Here is an 18,610-nt window from a genome sequence, read left to right as displayed (position 1 = left end):
TCGGCAACCTTTCAGAATTTGTGTGCCGAGTCTTCATTTATTCACTCTGATTTAAGATTTGCATACGAGTAATACATTTTAACGTTTTTAGAAGGTCTCTTTCTATAAGTCTATAACATATAACTAAAAGATTGTTATATGTAAAATAAATAAGGTTTTAAAAATGTTTAAGAAGCTTCATTAAAAATTTAATTTAAATGCAGAGGCCCCCGAAATGGCGGCCAGGATCCGGGCGGTGTGATTGCCACTGAAAATCAGCTTGCGTGCCATAGGTTGCCTACCCCTGGTTTAGATAATATTTAATTCTGCCATGTACGAAGGGGAATGAACTAGATGACCTCTCAAGGTCCCCTCCAATGCTACGATTCTTTGATTCTATGTCCAGAGGTTGACACGTAGGCACTTAAGGAACTTTTACAAAAAAAATTAATTGCTGAGTGAGTTTACGTGTCTACGGGGTTGGGCAGCAGCTGAGTGGGGGGGGGGGGTTGTGGATCACAGTGGTTCTTAAAACTGGGATGCTGACACCTAAATCGGGGGGCTAGGTGCCTAAACACCTTGTGGATCATCTGGGGCTGGGCCTTACATCCCACCCCTAAGTAGTGCCCCTCCCATTTCTTGTTGCCAAAGCTGTTTCCTTAGCACCCCACAGCATTTTGTTTCTTGGGGGGGATACACTGTAGTCCCACCCATATCTGAAGCCTCTCTGACTTGGGCTTCACCCACCATTTCGACCCTGGGAGCCGGGAAAGTGTTGAGAGGTGCTGACTGTACCCCAGAGCCCAGGGGATGCCTCCCCATCCCCCGTGGCACAGGGTTCGCCCTGGCAACATCCATCCCTCAGCCTGCAGCCAAGAGCTGGTAGCCACCTAACAGGGCCAGACGGCTGAGGGAGCCGGGGCTCGTTCTCGCCCGCCTTGCTCTCTCCCCCTTGGCGCTCCAGGGGCGGTTGGGCGGGCGTGCCCCGGGCAGAGGGGCAGGCTCCCCGCACGCAGGCACTGGCAGAGCTGGGCCGGTCTGCTGAGGCCGATATTCCCCCTGGCTAGTGGGGTTTAAAGGCTCTGCCGCAGCCAGCCTGTGAACGGTGGGAGGCAGCAAAACGCTCCCTCCCGCCTCCCACGCTGGCTGAGGAAGCGCCTAAGCAGAGCAGCACCTTCCCTGGTCTCACTGACGGGAGGAGGAGCAGCCGCCTGGGTGGAAGGTAAACTATGGGGAAGGGGGGGCGCGGTCCTGGAAGCGCCTCGCGCCCCGATTTGGGCTGCGGCGAGAGAAGCCTGCGCGCGCCTTGCTATGGGGACAGGCGCTGAGGCCGCGGCGCGGCGGCCGTTAGCGTTTTGAGAGCAGCAGCACAGAACGATCAGTTTAACGGGAACGTTTCGCCGCCCCCTCTCAAGCCGCCCGCTGCTGCGCCAGCGCCACCCGAGGGGGTGGGGGAGCAACGGTCGCGACACATGGGCGTGTGTGGCTGGGCCGTTGCTGGAAGGCGGGGCGGGGCGGGGGCGGGGGTGCAGCTGAAGCGGTCATCTCAGCCTGTCTCGCTCGGGCCTGGCCTCGGCCTGCTACAGCGGAGAGCTTCTTAGGGAGCCCCCCACCCCCCGCCCCTTCAGCGAGGGGAGAGTCGCGGTGGCTGGGCCGTACGGTCAGTGAGCGATCTGCGGGCAGGCCTCGGGGCGTGTTTCCGAGGTGCCGGGCCCTGCCATGGCGGGGCGCACCGCCAAAAAGGGTGTCGCGTGCAGGGCTCCTCCCTGGCAGGAGGATTTCGTTCCTCCAAACCAACCGCTTCCCAGTTCGAAGGTGCCGTGTGAAGTGGCGTCCAAGAAGCCCCTGCATTGTGCAAGGGAGGCACTGGGATGCGTTATGGTTTCTGCGGCTCAGCCTAATTCTCTGCCTCTGCACCGGAAGGTGGGGAGCCCAGTGAGGGACTCCGGGCCCTTGCAGCACCTTACTGAATACTTCTGCCTTTCAGGGTGTGTGTGGAGGAGGCTGCTTGGCCTCTGCCCATTTGGGATGTTGTAGAGTGGCAGACAGCCAGTAATGTAACTATTGTTCCTGTACCCAGCTCTAATACATGTGATTTCTAAGGGACACTACTGTTTATTTTTATGTGGCTGATGCTGCAACTTTTTTAGAGGCCCAGCTTGAGAAGCCAGTTCCCTCTCCACTGTTTGTCAATTTCAAAACAGCCTCTTTCTCCTCACCTGTAATCCACTCTGCAATGAAACAGAACTATAATAATACTGATCTTTGGAGCAGTTACTCTGTTTTTGCTTTAGTACACCTTGCCTATTGCTAAACAGTGTGTAAACTTGCAGCACAATATAAAGGATTTGACTTGTTGGAATTTAACTGTATATTGACTCCCGCTCTATTTCATGGCTTTTAGTTAATTTAGGCATGTTTTTCCCCCATTGGCAATGTTTTGTGTTACATAGCTGTAATGTGTGAGAGGCCTTCACAGTTGGTCCCAGTTGTGGTAGTCATGTTATCCACCCTGAACCTCACAAAGGGCTAGGGTACAGTGGCTTGGGCTCAGTCCACCAGAAGAGGGTGAAGCTTTCTTGACAGTCATATAGGAACACATTTTGTGACATTACTGCTATCTCAGAGTCCAGGATCAGAGATGGGGGAAAACAGGAATTGCCATACTGCATCAGTCCATTGGTCCATGCAGTCCATTTGCCCTGACGCTGGCCAGTACTAGATACTTCCGGATAATATTAACAAAATCCTCAAATGGGCAATTATGGAATAATTTACACATGGGGAAAGGCTTCTTATCCCCTTGCTTAGATTCTGGCCTGTGTCCTGAAGTATAAAAATGTCAACTGTTTCACACAAACAAAATTCTTTTGTTTCTAAAAATGTCCAATCCTTCTAAGCTCTTGGCATCAGAGGCTCCAGCTGGATTCTGATATTTCACATCTTGATAAAGAGGAGTACAGTAAATGCCATCCATTGAAGGGAGTAAGCACAAACACTGCTGCTGACTTCAGTGGTGTTGTACTAGTATAGCACACAGAATTTAGGTAGTACTTCAGTTACTTGTTGGTCACACAGTGAACTGTAGTAAATAAATAGTATTGTTAGCACCTCAAATGTCCTGCTCAGTCCTATGGCTCTTATGCTTGCGAAACTCCCACTGAAGTCGTGAGTTTTGCATGCATAAAGGCATCAGGATCAGGACCTGTGCTAATATAGATTTGTCCAATAAATATCTAGTAAGACAACTTTAATCATATGATTAAACAAAAAGGAATTCATATTTGAGGTGATCCACCCATTGAGTCTAGATTTTGCAGGGCTCAGATATTTGGAATTAAAGTATCGACAGACCATATGAGAACTGACATGCCCTGATACAAAGGGGTAAATGCAATCTTCAGAACATTGCAGAGACCTGAAATACTGATATATTTACTTTTACTGAAATACTGATATTCCTAAAAATCTGTTTTTCTTTGGACCAATGGCAATTTAAATGTGAAGTTTGAAACATGGCATCTGGCGTTAAAGCAGCCATGTTCTTGAAAACAAAGGTCTTGATAGTTCAGGGAGCTGCAGGTTAGCAGACATTTATGACCATGCAGAGCCTCCCTGAATGCTTCTAAAGATTGAAAGCCTGGAGAGTACTTCTGTTTATATTAATTTGAAATAACATTAAAGCAAAAGAGGACTAAATATTTCTTTTTAATTTTCAAATAGGAGCAAATAATTTTGAATTGATACTTTATAATTAATTAAATAAAAGTTTAACTAAGCTTGCCACTGAGATTAAAGGGTAAAAACAATATAGTTGTTTGCATTTTCAAGTAGTAGAACCAGAAATATAAACATATTTTAAAAAAAAGAAGAAAAAAATGAAGCAGCATAAAACAGCTGCCAACTGGGGGAAAGAATTGCCAGTGGGGGGGGGAAACAGGCCTAAATTATTTAAAAGCCATGAAATAGAGCGGGAGAGTCAATATACAGTTAAATTCCAACAAGTCAAATCCTTTATATTGTGCTGCAAGTTTACACACTGCTTAGCAATAGGCAAGGTATACTAAAGCAAAAACAGAATATCTGCCCCAAAGATCAGTATTATTATAGTTCTGTTTCATTGCAGAGTGGATTACAGGTGATGAGAAAGAGGCTGTTTTGAAATTGACGAACAGTGGAGTCAGAACTGGCTTCTCAAGTTAGGCCTATAAACATTTTATAACATCAGCCACATAAAAATAAACAGTAGTTCCCTTAAGATCAGATGTATTAGAGCTGAGTACAGGAACAATATTTTTACATTATTTTCCCAAAAGGCAGATCTTACATTAATAAAAGATTTATTTTTATTCTGTGACATTTAAGAAAGATCTGGATAATAAGATTCCTGGACTAATCGTAACCATTTTTCTTACTGCTGGGGTCACTCACTAATTATCTGAAAATGGCCCTATTGTAACCTCAAAATATTCTCTTACATATTAAAATCATTCTTGCATTCAACTCTCCCATCTGAAACACTGCCTTCAGAAATAATGTTTACTCTTATAGAAAGAGGTTGTGATATTTTAATTTTAATTTTGTAACTTTTAGCAATATGAAATTTGTCTAATTTTAATTTTCCAGACCTTCAGATATTTACCTGGAATTGTCTGTGGATCTGCTTCCTCAGACAGACCCACAATTTCTATACAAGCTTTACTATTTTCAATAGCCTCTGTACATTTATATTGCCTTTTTTACATTATTCATGTTCTGCTTGGTATGATTAATTGATTATCATTTTCTTCTAAAGCTTCATATTTATTACCAAATGTATCTTTAATTTTTGCCACAGTCAAGTAGGCAAAAATCTATTACTTAATCATAGAATATCAGGGTTGGAAGGGACCTTAGGAGGTCATCTAGTCTAATCCCTTGCTCAAAGCAGGACCAGTCCCCAGACCGATATTTGCCCCAGATCCCTAAATGGCCTCCTTGAGGATTGAACTCACAACGCTGGGTTTAGCAGGCCAATGTTCAAAGCACAGAGCTATCCCTCCCCGTTTGACTAGAGGCGGTTGAAGAATACAAAAAAATTCTACACTTTGAATATAAATAACTTGCCTCATCTCAGTTTCTGCTACCCATACATGTAAGTCAAGTAATGAAAATCAGTTTAAATAAATCACCTCTCTGACTCTTACTCTTTCTTTTAAGAGTTTTCTCTCTCTTTTTTTTTTTAAAGCAACATTATTTCTTCTGGCCTTAAATGTAGCACCCCAAACTGATATTTCTTTGTAAACCATAAAAGAAAGGAAAGAAGAAAAAAAAAAGATTGTTCACAACTTTGAGTTTTAAAATCTTATTCTTAGCTCTCTTCCTGTTCTGTTGTTTCTTGGGTTCAAAATATTAGTAGCCTCTAACATCTTCAAAACATTTCTAATACGTTTGTGATATTTCTAACATGCCTATCAGAGCAGTATCTAAGGGTATTTCTACGCATGGAGCTAGCTAGGATTGTGGTTCTCTGCTTGCATAGACATATGTGCACTAGCTCTCATCAAGCTAGCATGTTAAAAATAGGCTAGCTCCCTCCATATGTGACCACAGGGTCCTGGGATGCGGGGGGATTGCACTCAGGCCAGCTAACCCGTGCAACCACTCACTGCTGACTGCTCTACTGCAGCTATGCTACTATTTTTAGTGTGCTAGCATGTCTACACAAGCTGGGAATCGCACCCCTAGCTCCAAGTGTGGATGTAGCCCATATGGTAGAACAAAGATAGCACTGAGCATGCCTTAAAGGGCAATATTTTGACAGTATTCCTTGTTTCTGGTGGGCATATGTATTTTCTTTTGTTTGTTCTTTTCACTGTGTCTCTCTCCTCCCCCCCTCCCCTCCCGCCCCACTTCAGTTTCCCTAGCTACTGGTTCATCCTTGGAAAAGGTGTTTTCAGATAGGTGAGTCTTGCAATAAGTTGCAGGTTCAGGGCCTATATCCACATTGACTTCCGTGGATCTGTTCACAGGAATCAGCCCACATAATCAATAGTAAGCTCAGGGCCTTACATTTGAATACAGTCAGGATTGGGCTCCATCTGATCTCTGACAAGACGTTCTGCAGCTGAGGTCTCGCTTCTGCAAAAAATAGATTGTGCCTCTAAACCTGTCTTATCCTGGGCCATCCTAATTTTAGCATCTCTATAGCGTGTAGCTGTCTTGCAAGGTAAAGGATGGATATGTTGTATTTGAAGTATCTTAGATGTAAACTGTAGACCTGTAAACTGTCTTTAAAATGAATCTGAAAAGGGACAACTAGCCAGTAGAGATCGTGAATTAGTGGCTCCTTGCCACTGATCCAGTCTGTGTCCAGAAACAGTAAGGAGTTCAGAAAGACCCCAAGACTTTGTACTTTCTTGACAGATGATGTTTGGATGATCTCAATCCAGGGAGAGATCACTGTTCCAGTAAGTTTGTCACATTTCCCCCCTCTTTCTAGTAGCATCACTTCCATCTTGTCAAGATTCAGTTTGAGCTAGCTGCTCTTCAACCAATTGTTTATTTCTTCCAGGCTCTGGAACATCTTGGTAATGGAAAATATCATGTTAGTGGAAAAGCAAATGAAGAGCTGTGTGTTGTCAGCTTATTGTTGACATTGGAGTCATGACATTTCACTATCTCCTCAAGTGTTATCATGTTGTATGTTAAAACAGCAAGATAATATTGAAAAGGGAACCCCAAAATGAGTGGTCTAGGAAAGGAGCCCCTCATTCTCTATGATATGTTCAATAGGAATGAATGAAGGAAGCCACCCGAGTACTATTCTGTCTGCTCCTGACATGTCCTTTGTATAAGCTAGCAGCACTTCATGACCAAAGGATGCATAGAAATCAAGAAGTATTGGAATAGAGGTTTGGCCCCTCTTTAAGGACATCAGTAGGCCATTAATTATGGCTTTTTCCTCATACTTCTCTCTCTCCCAACTCTCAGCCAGTGGTTATAGGCTCTATATAAAGAAACTGCAATCTTGTATGTTTTAGGAACCATCTATAGAGACACCTGGGTGTGATCAGTGGGATTCACAAACACTTCAAACAAATGGGAGGAAAGACTAAACTGTATATCAAAAAATTCTGCTCACAAGAAACACACGTAGAGGGATAATTTATAAAAATTGCATTACAAATAGAAATTAGCTCAATGGACCTGATCAAATATGTATAGTAAAATGGTGTTTTATGCTCCCAGTTGGAACTACCTTGTACTTGGGTCCCCAAACTCAATCTTATCTGGTGTGTAGAAGGCCCATAAGTAACTTGTCTAAGGCCACATGGTGAGTCAAGGACAGACCCAAGATTAGAACATAGGAATTCCCAGCCCTCAGATCAGTCCACAAGAACATGCTGGCTCTGGAATTATACATTGTAGTTGGGTTCCAGATAGGAGTGTTTATGTGAGAGACTAAAATATATAAATACATCTTTTTGTATATGTGTTTCTGTTAAAATAAAATGCTGGTATGTTCGCTTAAGAACTGAGTCTTTAGAATAAAGTTTGCTGTTTCCTGCTCCCAGCCCCCATATTCTATATAATTTATTGGGAAAACTGAAAGTTAAATTGTGACTAGATCTTAAACTGTAGATCATTTTTCCCTGCATCTTTAGGCGTTCTCTTATATTGGTTACTTTTAACGTAAAAAAAACTAGTATGCAAACAAATGTCTTCTGGATACTTGTTTTAAAGTAAGGGATCTCAATTATTTTATGCATATTTTAAGATTTAGTAGATGAGAATCTCTGATAACATCTCAGCAACAGCTAAAATTGTATTTTTCTGCTGTAACTGGGGTTCTTGAATATTCATTATATATATCCTCTTTACTATGTTGAAGCGTTGGTAACTAGCTGTTTCTCAGTAAGTGTGGATGTAGGTCTTTTGTCCATCCATAGTCCCCTCATACATCCCCTCTCATTAGGTTCTCAGGTCTCGTCCATGAATGGTTTGTTCCAGTAGCCTACTTATCGTCAGATTGTCCTGGTTCCTCAATATCTGGCGCGGACCTTGTTAATCCGGGCGACATCCGAGCCAGCATGACTCTCCTAGTTCGTGTCACTCTCATATTTGAGGTAGGCAGGTGAAGCGTTAGGGGGTCTTTTGCACAAGGACCCCTACTGGAAAGTTGGGTACCAACCAGGATTTGAACCCTGGTCTCCCGTATCAAAGGGCGGTCTCCTGTATCAAAGGGCGGCACTCTTAACCAGGAAGCTGCTCTCACAGCTTGAAATAGACCAACTCCACATTACATCCCAGACTCAAGAAGACCTGGAAGAACAAGTGGATGTGGAGTCCACATCTGAAGCTGAAGCTTCACTGCTACGCCCTCCATTGCAGAGCACAGCAGCTGATATGAGGCATAAGATCATGGAGAAACTAGCTACAGTCAATCCTCGAGACTGATTACCAAGGCTCAGTGGAGAAGTACCATCAGATAGTATGTTAGAAGATGCCAATAGAGCCCTCATGACAATCCCTACTACCACCATAACTCAAACCAATGAACTGGTATACGCTACAGCCTCTGTAATCCTGGAGATGCTTGGCTACACGATCAAGAAGAACAACAGTATGTACCCACCCTGGAAAATGAGGTTGGAGGATAAGATCAAGGCGACTCGGAGAGAAGTTAGTCAGCTGGTGGAACTACAGAAGGGTGTAGAGATTAAGGATAAGACTCGGCTACTGAAAAAATACAAGGACCTGACTCCATCTGAAGCCCTAGAGACTGCTAAACAAAGGCTCACAGCACTAGCTACCAGGCTAAGGAGATACACTAGAGAAGCAGAGGCCAAAAAAGTAAATGCCCTGTTCTCCAAAGAACCATCCAAGGTGTACTCCCAACTGCAGTGCAACAACACAATAACAGCAGAGCCACCAGCAGCAGAAACTGAACAGTACTGGAAGAACATATGGGAGAAAGAGAAGACTCATAACACCAGTGCAAAGTGGCTGCAGGACCTGAGAACAGAGCACAGCAATCTCCCAGAACAGAAACCAGTCACCATCACAGTAGAAGACATCCAGCAGCGGGTCAAGAACATGAAGAGCTGGACAGCACCTGGACCAGACATGATCCACACCTACTGGCTAAAGAAACTAACAGCAGTGCATGAACGCCTAGCAGCACAGATGAACCAGCTGCTAGCAGCAGGCTCCCACCCAAACTGGCTAACACAAGGAAGGACAGTGCTGATCATGAAAGACCCCTGCAAGGGGACAGAACCGTCCAACTACCGGCCAATAACCTGCCTCCCCACAACATAGAAAGTCCTATCAGGCATCATAGCTGCCAAGCTACAGGACCACATGGGCCAGTACATGAGCACAGCTCAGAAGGGCATTGGGAACAACACCAGAGGCTCAAAACACCAGTTGCTCATAGATAGAGCAGTCGCCCAAGACTCAAGGTCTAGACAGACCAATCTGAGCACAGCCTGGATTGACTACAGGAAAGCCTACGACTCAATGCCGCACACGTGGATCTGTGAATGTCTGGCGCTATACAAAGTCAACAGGACACTAAGGACCTTCCTCAAGAACTCAATGGGACTATGGAAGACAACACTGGAAGTCAACTCAAGGCAGCTTGCACAAGTGGCCATCAAGTGCGGCATATACCAAGGTGATGCACTGTCCCCGCTGCTGTTCTGCATAGGCTTAAACCCCCTCAGCCAGATAATCACAAGGACTGGATACGGGTACAGGTTCAGGAGTGGAACTACCATCAGCCACCTCCTCTACATGGATGACATCAAGCTGTATGCTAAGAATTAACGAGACATCGACTCGCTAATCCACCTGACGCGGATCTACAGTGAGGATATCGGGATGTCATTCGGACTGGAGAAGTGTGGCCGGATGGTAGTGAAGAGAGGGAAGGTAGTCAAGACTGATGGGGTGGAACTACCAGCGGGCCACATAGCAGACATACAGACCAGCTACAAGTACCTTGGCGTCCCACAGTCACATGGAAACCACGATGAGGAGGCAAGGAAGACAGCAACATCCAAGTATCACCAAAGGATAAGACAGGTCCTGAAGAGCCAGCTCAGTGGGAAGAACAAGATCCACGCCATCAACAGATACGCCCTGCCGGTCATCAGATACCCTGCCGGTATAGTGAGCTGGCCAAAGGAGGACATGGAGGCTGCCGATGTGAAAACCCGGAAGCTCCTCACAATGCACGGAGGTTTCCACCCCAAGTCCAACACCCAGAGACTGTATACCAGCCGGAAAGAAGGCGGGCGGGGCTTGGTGAGCGTCAAAGCCACTGTCCTGGATGAAACCCGGAACATCCAGGAGTACATCAGTAAGATGGCCCCCAAAGATGAGCTGCTGAGAGAATGCCTGAGGCAGCAGCAGACATGGGAGGAAGACCAAGCAGAAGAAGTGCCATGGCAAGACAAGACCCTGCATGGGATGTACCATCGACAGATAGCTGAGGTGGCTGACATTGGGAAATCCTACCAGTGGCTGGAAAGGGCTGGACTAAAAGACAGCACTGAGGCACTGATCATAGCAGCACAGGAACAGGCACTGAGCACCAGATCCATTGAAGCAGGGGTCTACCACACTAGAGAGGACCCAAGGTGCAGACTGTGCAGAGAGGCCTCAGAGACAGTCCAACACATAGTGGCAGGATGTAAGATGCAGGCAGGAACAGCATACACTGAACGGCACAACCAAGTGGCTGGCATTGTGTACAGGAACATCTGCACAGCGTATGGGCTAGACCCTCCCAAGACCAGATGGGAGATTCCACAGAAGGTTGTGGAGAATAGCAGGGCTAAGATTCTGTGGGACTTCCAGATCCAGACGGACAGGCAGGTACTGGCCAATCAACCAGACATCGTGGTAATAGACAAGGAGCAGAAGACAGCAGTGGTGATAGATATAGCAGTGCCAAGTGACAGCAACATCAGGAAGAAGGAATATGAGAAGCTGGAGAAGTACCAGGGCCTGAAAGAGGAACTAGAGAGGATGTGGAAAGTGAAGGCCAAAGTGGTCCCAGTGGTGGTAGGAGCACTCGGGGCTGTGACTCCTAAGCTGGGTGAGTGGCTCCAACAGATCCCAGGAACAACATCAGAGCTCTCTGTCCAGAAGAGTGCAGTGCTAGGAACAGCTAAGATACTGCGCAGAACCCTCAAACTCCCAGGCCTCTGTTAGAGGACCCGAGGTTGAGGAAGACACATACCACCCCTAGGGGTGAGAGGGGAATTTTTATATATATATATGTGATTAAAGTATTTCTTTTCTTCTCTGTCTTATTTTGAGTATTTAGTATTTATTTTTCAGCAACAGTAATCTTGCTCTGGTAATCTGACTTCCTAAGAACACACAAGACATGTGGTTACAGATGGATCATCAGTAGTACTTTAAAAATATACAGGTAAAATAATTTTTGACCAAAGTGGTGGCTCCATGTTACACTTTTTTTAAAGGACTCAAGTGAAACAGTTAGTTACACTGAAATATAATATTTTAGAAAGAACAGCTTTCATACAAATATCTAGAGACCAGGGTGTATTTTTTTTCACTAAACTTTTCTAAAGGGATTCTGAACAACCTCCTTGTAGTTGGGGGAACCTACAGCACTCCAGGAGGGCTCTGTGCAGGGACTTGCAGAGTAGCTTGCAGAATTTGTCCCCAGAGTAAAACTTCCTCACACATATTTAGGGTAAAAAAAAAATTTCTGCATGGTGAGGAGGAGTTTGTGTACTCATTTTTCCTGGAAATGAGTTGAAAGGTGTTCTACCTCGCTGATCTTCTCTTAAAGATGAAGAAGACGGGGGAGTGGAGAATCTCTTTCCTCCACTGAATTAGAATAATGGTAGTTGAAATGGATCATCCTAATGTATGTGGGCCTTCACTAATGAATAGAAATGAACTTGAAGACAAAAGCGCCATGCTTTGTTCTAAACATAATCAAATTACAATATTCCAATCCAGTTGATAAATAGCATTGATTTATAGGTTTCAGTTCAATCAGAATAAAGGCTAAGGGGATATTATTGCTCTGTATAAATACATAGGATGGCAAACACCAGGGAGGGAGAAGAGCTGTTTAAATTACAGGGCAATGTTGGCACAGGAAGAAACGGGTATAAGCTGTCCATGAATAAATTTAGCGTGGAAATTAGAAGAAGGTTTCTAACCATTAAAGAAGTAAGGTTCTGAAACAGCCTTTCAACAGGAATAATGAGGGTAAACAACCCAAGTAGTTTTAAGATTGAGTTTGTAAGATTATATGACAAAATTGCCTGTGATAGCAAAGGTCTGGACTTGATGACCTAGGAGGTCTCTTCCAGTCCTATGTTCTTAATCTTTCCAAAATGTAGAGTTCCATTTTCACACTTAAATTGGAAAATCTAATCCATAATTCATGACTGTACTCTTAGGAAACCTGTCAGTAGTATAAATTTACTGTATTCTAGGGAAGCCCTAAATGTCTTCTGTGGGACGTATGCCAGGGTTGCTAAGGAGAGTTGGAAGACCGGAAGGCTAAATACTAATAAGGTCCAGAATTAGCAAGTTACTCTAAGCATCTGAGTAGTCCCATTGGATTCAGTGTGACTACTTGCATGCTTGAGGTTAGGCACGTTCTTAAGTTAAATGTTCACGTATGCGGCATCCTTCACAAACATAATGTATTACTGTTTGTTTGTGCATTGGCAGCCCACACAGTTTTAATCAGGATAGATGCCCTGTTGTGTTAAGTGATATACAAACAGCGGAAAATTCAGCAGACAAGCATAAAGTTAACTGCTTCTATTTTACCCTATTATGAGTGGAAAAAGGAGAGAGGGGGAGATGAGACGAGGCTAAAGTGGAAATAATTGGGTATCCTATGAAACATAGGATGAAAGTCACATTGGGCAAATGAAGATAAGCTCTTAACATATGTTTAATCTTATTATGTTTGAGATGTTAAATGCATAAAATCAAGAAATTCAAAATGATAGTTTCCAAAGTAGGTGTAATTCATTCATTTTACGTATACAGCATTTATATTTGCTGTTAAATGTGTACCTTAAATGTAATATGCCTAAGCAATAGTTATTGTGCCATTTTAATTTTATTTGGGATTTGTTGTTCTGGAGAGAATAGAATTTTTTGCCTCTCTATAATTCGATTCCATACACACTTCAAATGTATATCTTTGGCTTGTGTATTAGTTTATAGATTTTGAAATTAGAAGTATGTATGTTTAGCAGAAAGGTAGCTAGCTCTCTAGAGCTTCTTTTGATGCCGCCTTTAAGGTGTAGTACTCACCTATAAAGTGATTATGTAAAAGTGGAACCTTATTGCTCAGCAGATCTACTCCCTATTTTTATTCAGAATTCTATTGACTTTCTGTAGTGGAAAAAGTAAGATTGTTATTACTGTCTGACCTGCAGAATCGGCACACCTTTGAGAAAATGAAATAGATTATTTTTTGGTTTGTTCATTAAATAATTTTTAAAACACTTTCAATAGCATGGCCATCTGTACAACCTCACTAAGGGCAAGAGGGTTGCATATATGTAGTTAAGGGAAGAATTTTAGGATAGGGGTGTTGTACTAGTTTATCTGAAGGCGGCATTCGATCTGTACAATCTGTTCTTACTGTTGATGCAAGAGTTGGAAAGCACATATCTTGACATTCGGATACCAGGTTGAGTTACAGAGCTGTTGATTTTCCTTGTAAACTGAGAAAATATTAAGGGAATCATTGAACAATAAAATCGGAAACCCAAAAAGCCATTTTATATCCGTAAAGTCACTTTTCAGAGGAGAGCTGTAGGGATCAGTATCTGAAGGGGTTATGCTAAACAGGGCATAATGTGTGCAATAAGCTATCTTTTTTACATCATCATATTTTTGTTTCCTGGTCAGCTTTATTCAGCTTTAGAAAAGCACATAACTATCACTTTAAGCATTTGTATTAGCCAAGTTTTAAATTCATTATTTCTATCAGAGTGCATAAAGGACCTAGAAAATTACTGTAAGCATTAAATACACTTTTTCCTTCCTATTCTGAGTCAGATACCTGAAAAACAGATTAAAATTTTACTATTTCCTTCCCGCCCTCCCCCACAAAGCACCATTGGGCTAAAAACTAGCCTGAGAATATTCAACTCAACTTATTGGAAAGTTGTCTTAAGCCAATTTCAGGCAGTTTTGAAAAACTTTTCAGTGGGAGAGCAGCAGGCCACGGTCCCTCTTTGTAATTTTAGAGACCAGATGCCAAGAAGTTTGTCCTGTCCTTGATCTCCTTCTTAACGCACACATTTTAATTGAACTAAACCACTTAAAATGTAGATAATTCCATAACATATAGTCACAAGAAATATGGTATCTTGATTTTAACCAAAATTATTTCTCTGCAGGCTGGTGGTACGGGATCAGGTCCCTATGGAGGCTGAATCTCCTGTTTCTTATGGAGTCACTGGCAAGGTCAGAGTTGAGCATCACAACAGAATATGAGTTTGTTTTGTGCACGTCATCTACATTACTTGTAGATAAAGAAGTTTAGTTGGCTGCATTATAGTAGTGCTTTACTAAAGGTTATGAGAGTATCACAAGACCAAGAATTTAGATAAGCAACATTTCTCTCACAAGTGTTAATGTTCTTATCTGATTCAAGAGAACGTTAAACAGAGGAGCAGTATATTTTCATTGAGTAGTATGACTTGTTCCGCTGGTCTACAGAATCACTTTAATTTATCATGTAAAAGCAGCAAAGAGTCCTGTGGCACCTTATAGACTAACTGAAGTTTTGGAGCATGAGCTTTCGTGGGTGAATACCTACTTCGTCGGATGCATTCACTCTCAAAAGCTCATGCTCCAAAACTTCTGTTAGTCTGTAAGGTGCCAAAGGACTGTTTGCTGCTTTTACAGATCCAGACTAACATGGCTTCCCCTCTGATATTTAATTTATCATGAAGCTCCACACTAATTGATTCCAGCCTAGTGTTTTGGCAACGCGCATCTATAGGAATTAATTATTCTATAGTGATCTGATAACTTCCCCCCCAGCCATTTTTTCATCCTAGGAGTGTAAAACTGAATAAAACACTTAATTCAAGTTTGGGAGCATAATAGTGAAGTTTTTAAATTAACTATCCTAGAAAGAAAACTGGGCTAGCCAGTTTCTATACAGGTTGTTAAGATGAGATGGTTTGAAGAAGTATTGAATGATCCAAGCCTGCACTGATTGTGGAGCAGTGAATATGAAAACTATGTTCACAAAGATAAAATTTCCCTTAGTGTTTGAACTTGCTTGCAATGTTGGTCTTTAGACTCCTCAACAGCACAGTGTGTGGGCAGTCAGAGAGAGTCCTTCTGCTAATATCATCTTCTTCAAGTAGTGTACCTATAGGTTCTCAACGTCAGCTGTGCATGTGACCCATGCGTCTTTGATTGGAGATTTTTGGTAGCAATGCTGATATGGCCTGCACATGTGCCCTGCACAACCGCATGCCGTGTATCCAGGATGTATAGAGCTGCTTGGGCAACCTCTCCATCCCCCAGTTCCTTCTCAACACTTTGGCCTGGGATGGAACATTTAGCACGCCTGCTTTTATTGTTCAAAATTTAGCGTCTGCCTTTAAGTTTAGTTAGTGCAGTTATTTACTTTTATGCTTTTTATCTGTTTCATTTTGTGTGAGGGGTTTGTTTTATACTTCTGATCATCTAACCTTACCCAATCATCACCATAACATTGGATGTATCTCTTTTGGACCGGAGAAGGGGTTGCATTCAGGGGGACACACTATTCAGGGCAAATGGTCTGCCCAAGAAGTGCTTTTACACATCAATCTTTTGGAGCTGTGAGCAGTCAGGAATGCTTGTGTTCACTTCCTGCCATTAATCAAGGGGAAAATCTGAGAAGGTCATGACAGACAACATAGTCTGCATGTTCTCCATCACCTGTCAGGGAAGGGGGGAAGATCCTTTTCTCTTTTTTAACAAAACAATAAAGCTGTGTAACAGGTGTATAACCAATCATACCCTCGTTTCAGCCACTTACTTTTCAGGTGCACAAAACACCATGGATGACAATCTCAGCAAACACTTCTTCCAAGATTACAAATGGGGTTGGACTCTCAGATTCTTAGTCACATATTACTGACCTCAGGGTTTCTGCGGGTTTCTTGTCACCATCACCAACAGGAAGTGCAAACAATTCTGCTTGAGCAGAGGGTTGAGTCTCCATTCACTTGAGATGCCTTCTTTCTTCCGTGAATTAAGAGTCTCTTGTATGTGTTTCCTCCAACATATTTCATCCTCAAACTGGTAAACAAGATTAAGCAAGATAAAGCCAAGACCACATTAGTGGTTCCAATGTGGCCCAAACACGTCTGGAACCCTTACTAAATTCACTTTACTGTCTCTCCGCTGTTGACTCTGCCGTCCATTTCCCACCTGCTCTCTCAGATCTCCGGTCAGACTCTCCATTCCAGTCTGGGAGTTCTTCATTTTAAGGCTTGCCTGCTCAATAGTTCTCAGGAATAGACTCTTCCTGTTCTGCAGAGGTATCACAGGTATTATTAAACAACAGGAAAGTGTCTATCCAAAGTACTTACCTTCAGAATGGAAGAGAATTCAACACTAGTGTGTCTGACAACAATTTTCATCCATTAATTCTTCCCTCTCTGCTAATCTTGACTATCTGTTGGAATGATAAATTTCAGGATTATCTGTGAGTTCCATCAGGGTTCACTGGTGGCTATAAAGGCCTTCTGTTCCTCTGTTGAGGGATTCTCAGTGTATGCTTATTCAAGGGACTGAGAAACCGTTTTTCTTACGTTAGGTAGGCCAGTCCTGTATAGGATCTAAACTTGATAATTAATTGTCTTATGAAACCCCCTCTGAGCCAATGGCCACTTGTACCCTTCTTCACCTATCCATGAAAATGATCTTTTTGGTGGCCATCTCTTCCACCAGAAGAGTCAGGGACTTTAATCACAGATACAGGCCGTCCTTGACTTTACGACATTTGAGTTACGACGAATGGCACTTATGATGTTTATAAATTGTCATTGTGTTTTGATTTTTATGATGTTGGCTTTGACTTTATGATGCTTGATGTGACATTTGTTCCTATGGGAAATTCGAGTTACGACTTTTTTGACTTATGATGCAATATTCAGGAACCAATTGTGTCATAAGTCTGAGGATTGCCAGTACTCCTTTAACACTATTCCTTAAGGACAAAGTTTGACTATGACTACGTCTTAAGTTCCTTTCTACCGTGACTTCTGCATTTCACATCCACCAAGTCATCCATTTCCCAAGTTATTTTCCCGAACCCATACCAGTTTAAGGAAGATGCTGCCTTCTACACTTTGGACATTAGGAGGGTTTTATCTGGATGGAATCAAACCATGTGGAAAGTCTCCCAGGCTATTTGTTTGGATTGTGAACAGATCCAGGGGGTCCACAGTCTCCACCCAGAGGCTCTGGAAGTGACTTTCAGGATGTATCCTCATATTTAACCTCCTCCTAGGGCATTAGTTCATTCTATGAGATCTCTGTCTACATCTGTGGTGTTATTTAAACATGTTCCTGTTGAGATTTGGAAGGCTACGACCTGGACTTCGATACATAGCTTTTCCAAACATTATGTGGTGGTGCATTTTTCTAGATCAGTATTGTCTTCAATATTAGACTCAGCTCTGATGGGGAGTATGGAAGGTAAGGAGATAAAAAAAATAGAGAATAAGGGAGCCACAAATATCATCTCAGTCCCTTAGTGGGTCGAACTTATCTGTTAATTCCTAAGCCAGATTTCTAATTAATTCATGGGTGTTAGTAAATTGTATTAGAGCATCTTTATTTTTATATTTTACAAGGATTTTAATGTAACTATTTTTATTGGGCAGTTTTGGTAATGCTTTTTTTTCCCATTGTTTCCTATAGTGTATGATTTTTAGTTTTGTAAGTAATGTTAAAGAAATGCTGTAATTTTCATTACTTTTTATATAAGGGTATCTTTGAGTGTCTCTAGACTAGGGATGTTATTGAAGAGAAAACCACACTGTTATTCGTTCTGACCCATCAGCTGGGCAGATAGGAGAGAACTGAAACACAGAATCTAAATCTTTAAGAAACCAGTGTCTGTTTTCAAGAAAGTAGGAAATTTGTGCAGATGGAGATAAACCTTGGCTGTCCGTTTAGAACTTCAGACTACATCACATCAGCAAATGCAGCTTGGAGAACAGTTGGTGACACTGTGAAAAGCAGTTACTTTAAGAGTCTGTGATATTTTTAAAAAAGAAACAAACAAAACTAAAAAACTGCACATCAACCAAATATTGACATTGAAGTATTACCATTCTGACCTAATTGCACAAACATTTCATTGGTTTTGTGTCCATAAACAAATGTTAAACAGTACCAAACAAGGAATGTAGACCACTGAGGAAGACATTTGGCCAATGTGTTTATTTATGGATGCATTCAATATTATTTTGACTTACTGGTCAGTGAATGTCTTTAGGTGAGGTGCATTGAAAAATAAATAAGTCTTTTAATCAGCTCTTCTTTGAGTAGATGCAGATGTGTACTCCAAGTAGGTGTGTGCGCGTGCCAGAGATAGATACTTTTG

At 42.5% G+C, this 18,610-nt stretch overlaps 1 protein-coding gene across 6 annotated transcripts in view; it reads left to right on the top strand.

Annotated features, from left to right (window-relative positions):
- The first annotated feature begins 933 nt into the window (after positions 1 to 933).
- LOC116829365 (RCC1 and BTB domain-containing protein 2) overlaps positions 934 to 18,610 on the top strand; it is an 87,111-nt gene continuing 69,434 nt past the window's right edge. The window contains exons 1-2 of one of the 6 annotated variants that reach the window (XM_075061592.1): positions 934 to 1,201; positions 14,388 to 14,454. In XM_075061592.1, the coding sequence (XP_074917693.1) occupies positions 14,413 to 14,454 (42 nt within the window). In that variant the 5' untranslated portion in view covers positions 934 to 1,201; positions 14,388 to 14,412. Of the gene's footprint in view, positions 1,202 to 1,492; positions 1,903 to 11,325; positions 11,408 to 14,385; positions 14,455 to 18,610 lie in introns of those variants that run through there. The other 5 variants (XM_075061595.1, XM_075061594.1, XM_075061591.1 and 2 more) reach the window with 5 other exon arrangements.

This window comes from Chelonoidis abingdonii, chromosome 1, assembly GCF_003597395.2.
Source record: "Chelonoidis abingdonii isolate Lonesome George chromosome 1, CheloAbing_2.0, whole genome shotgun sequence".
Taxonomy (NCBI): Eukaryota; Metazoa; Chordata; order Testudines; family Testudinidae; genus Chelonoidis; species Chelonoidis abingdonii.
The sequence above is the reverse complement of the archived record's forward strand: the minus strand, read 5'-3'. Positions and strand labels throughout refer to the sequence as shown.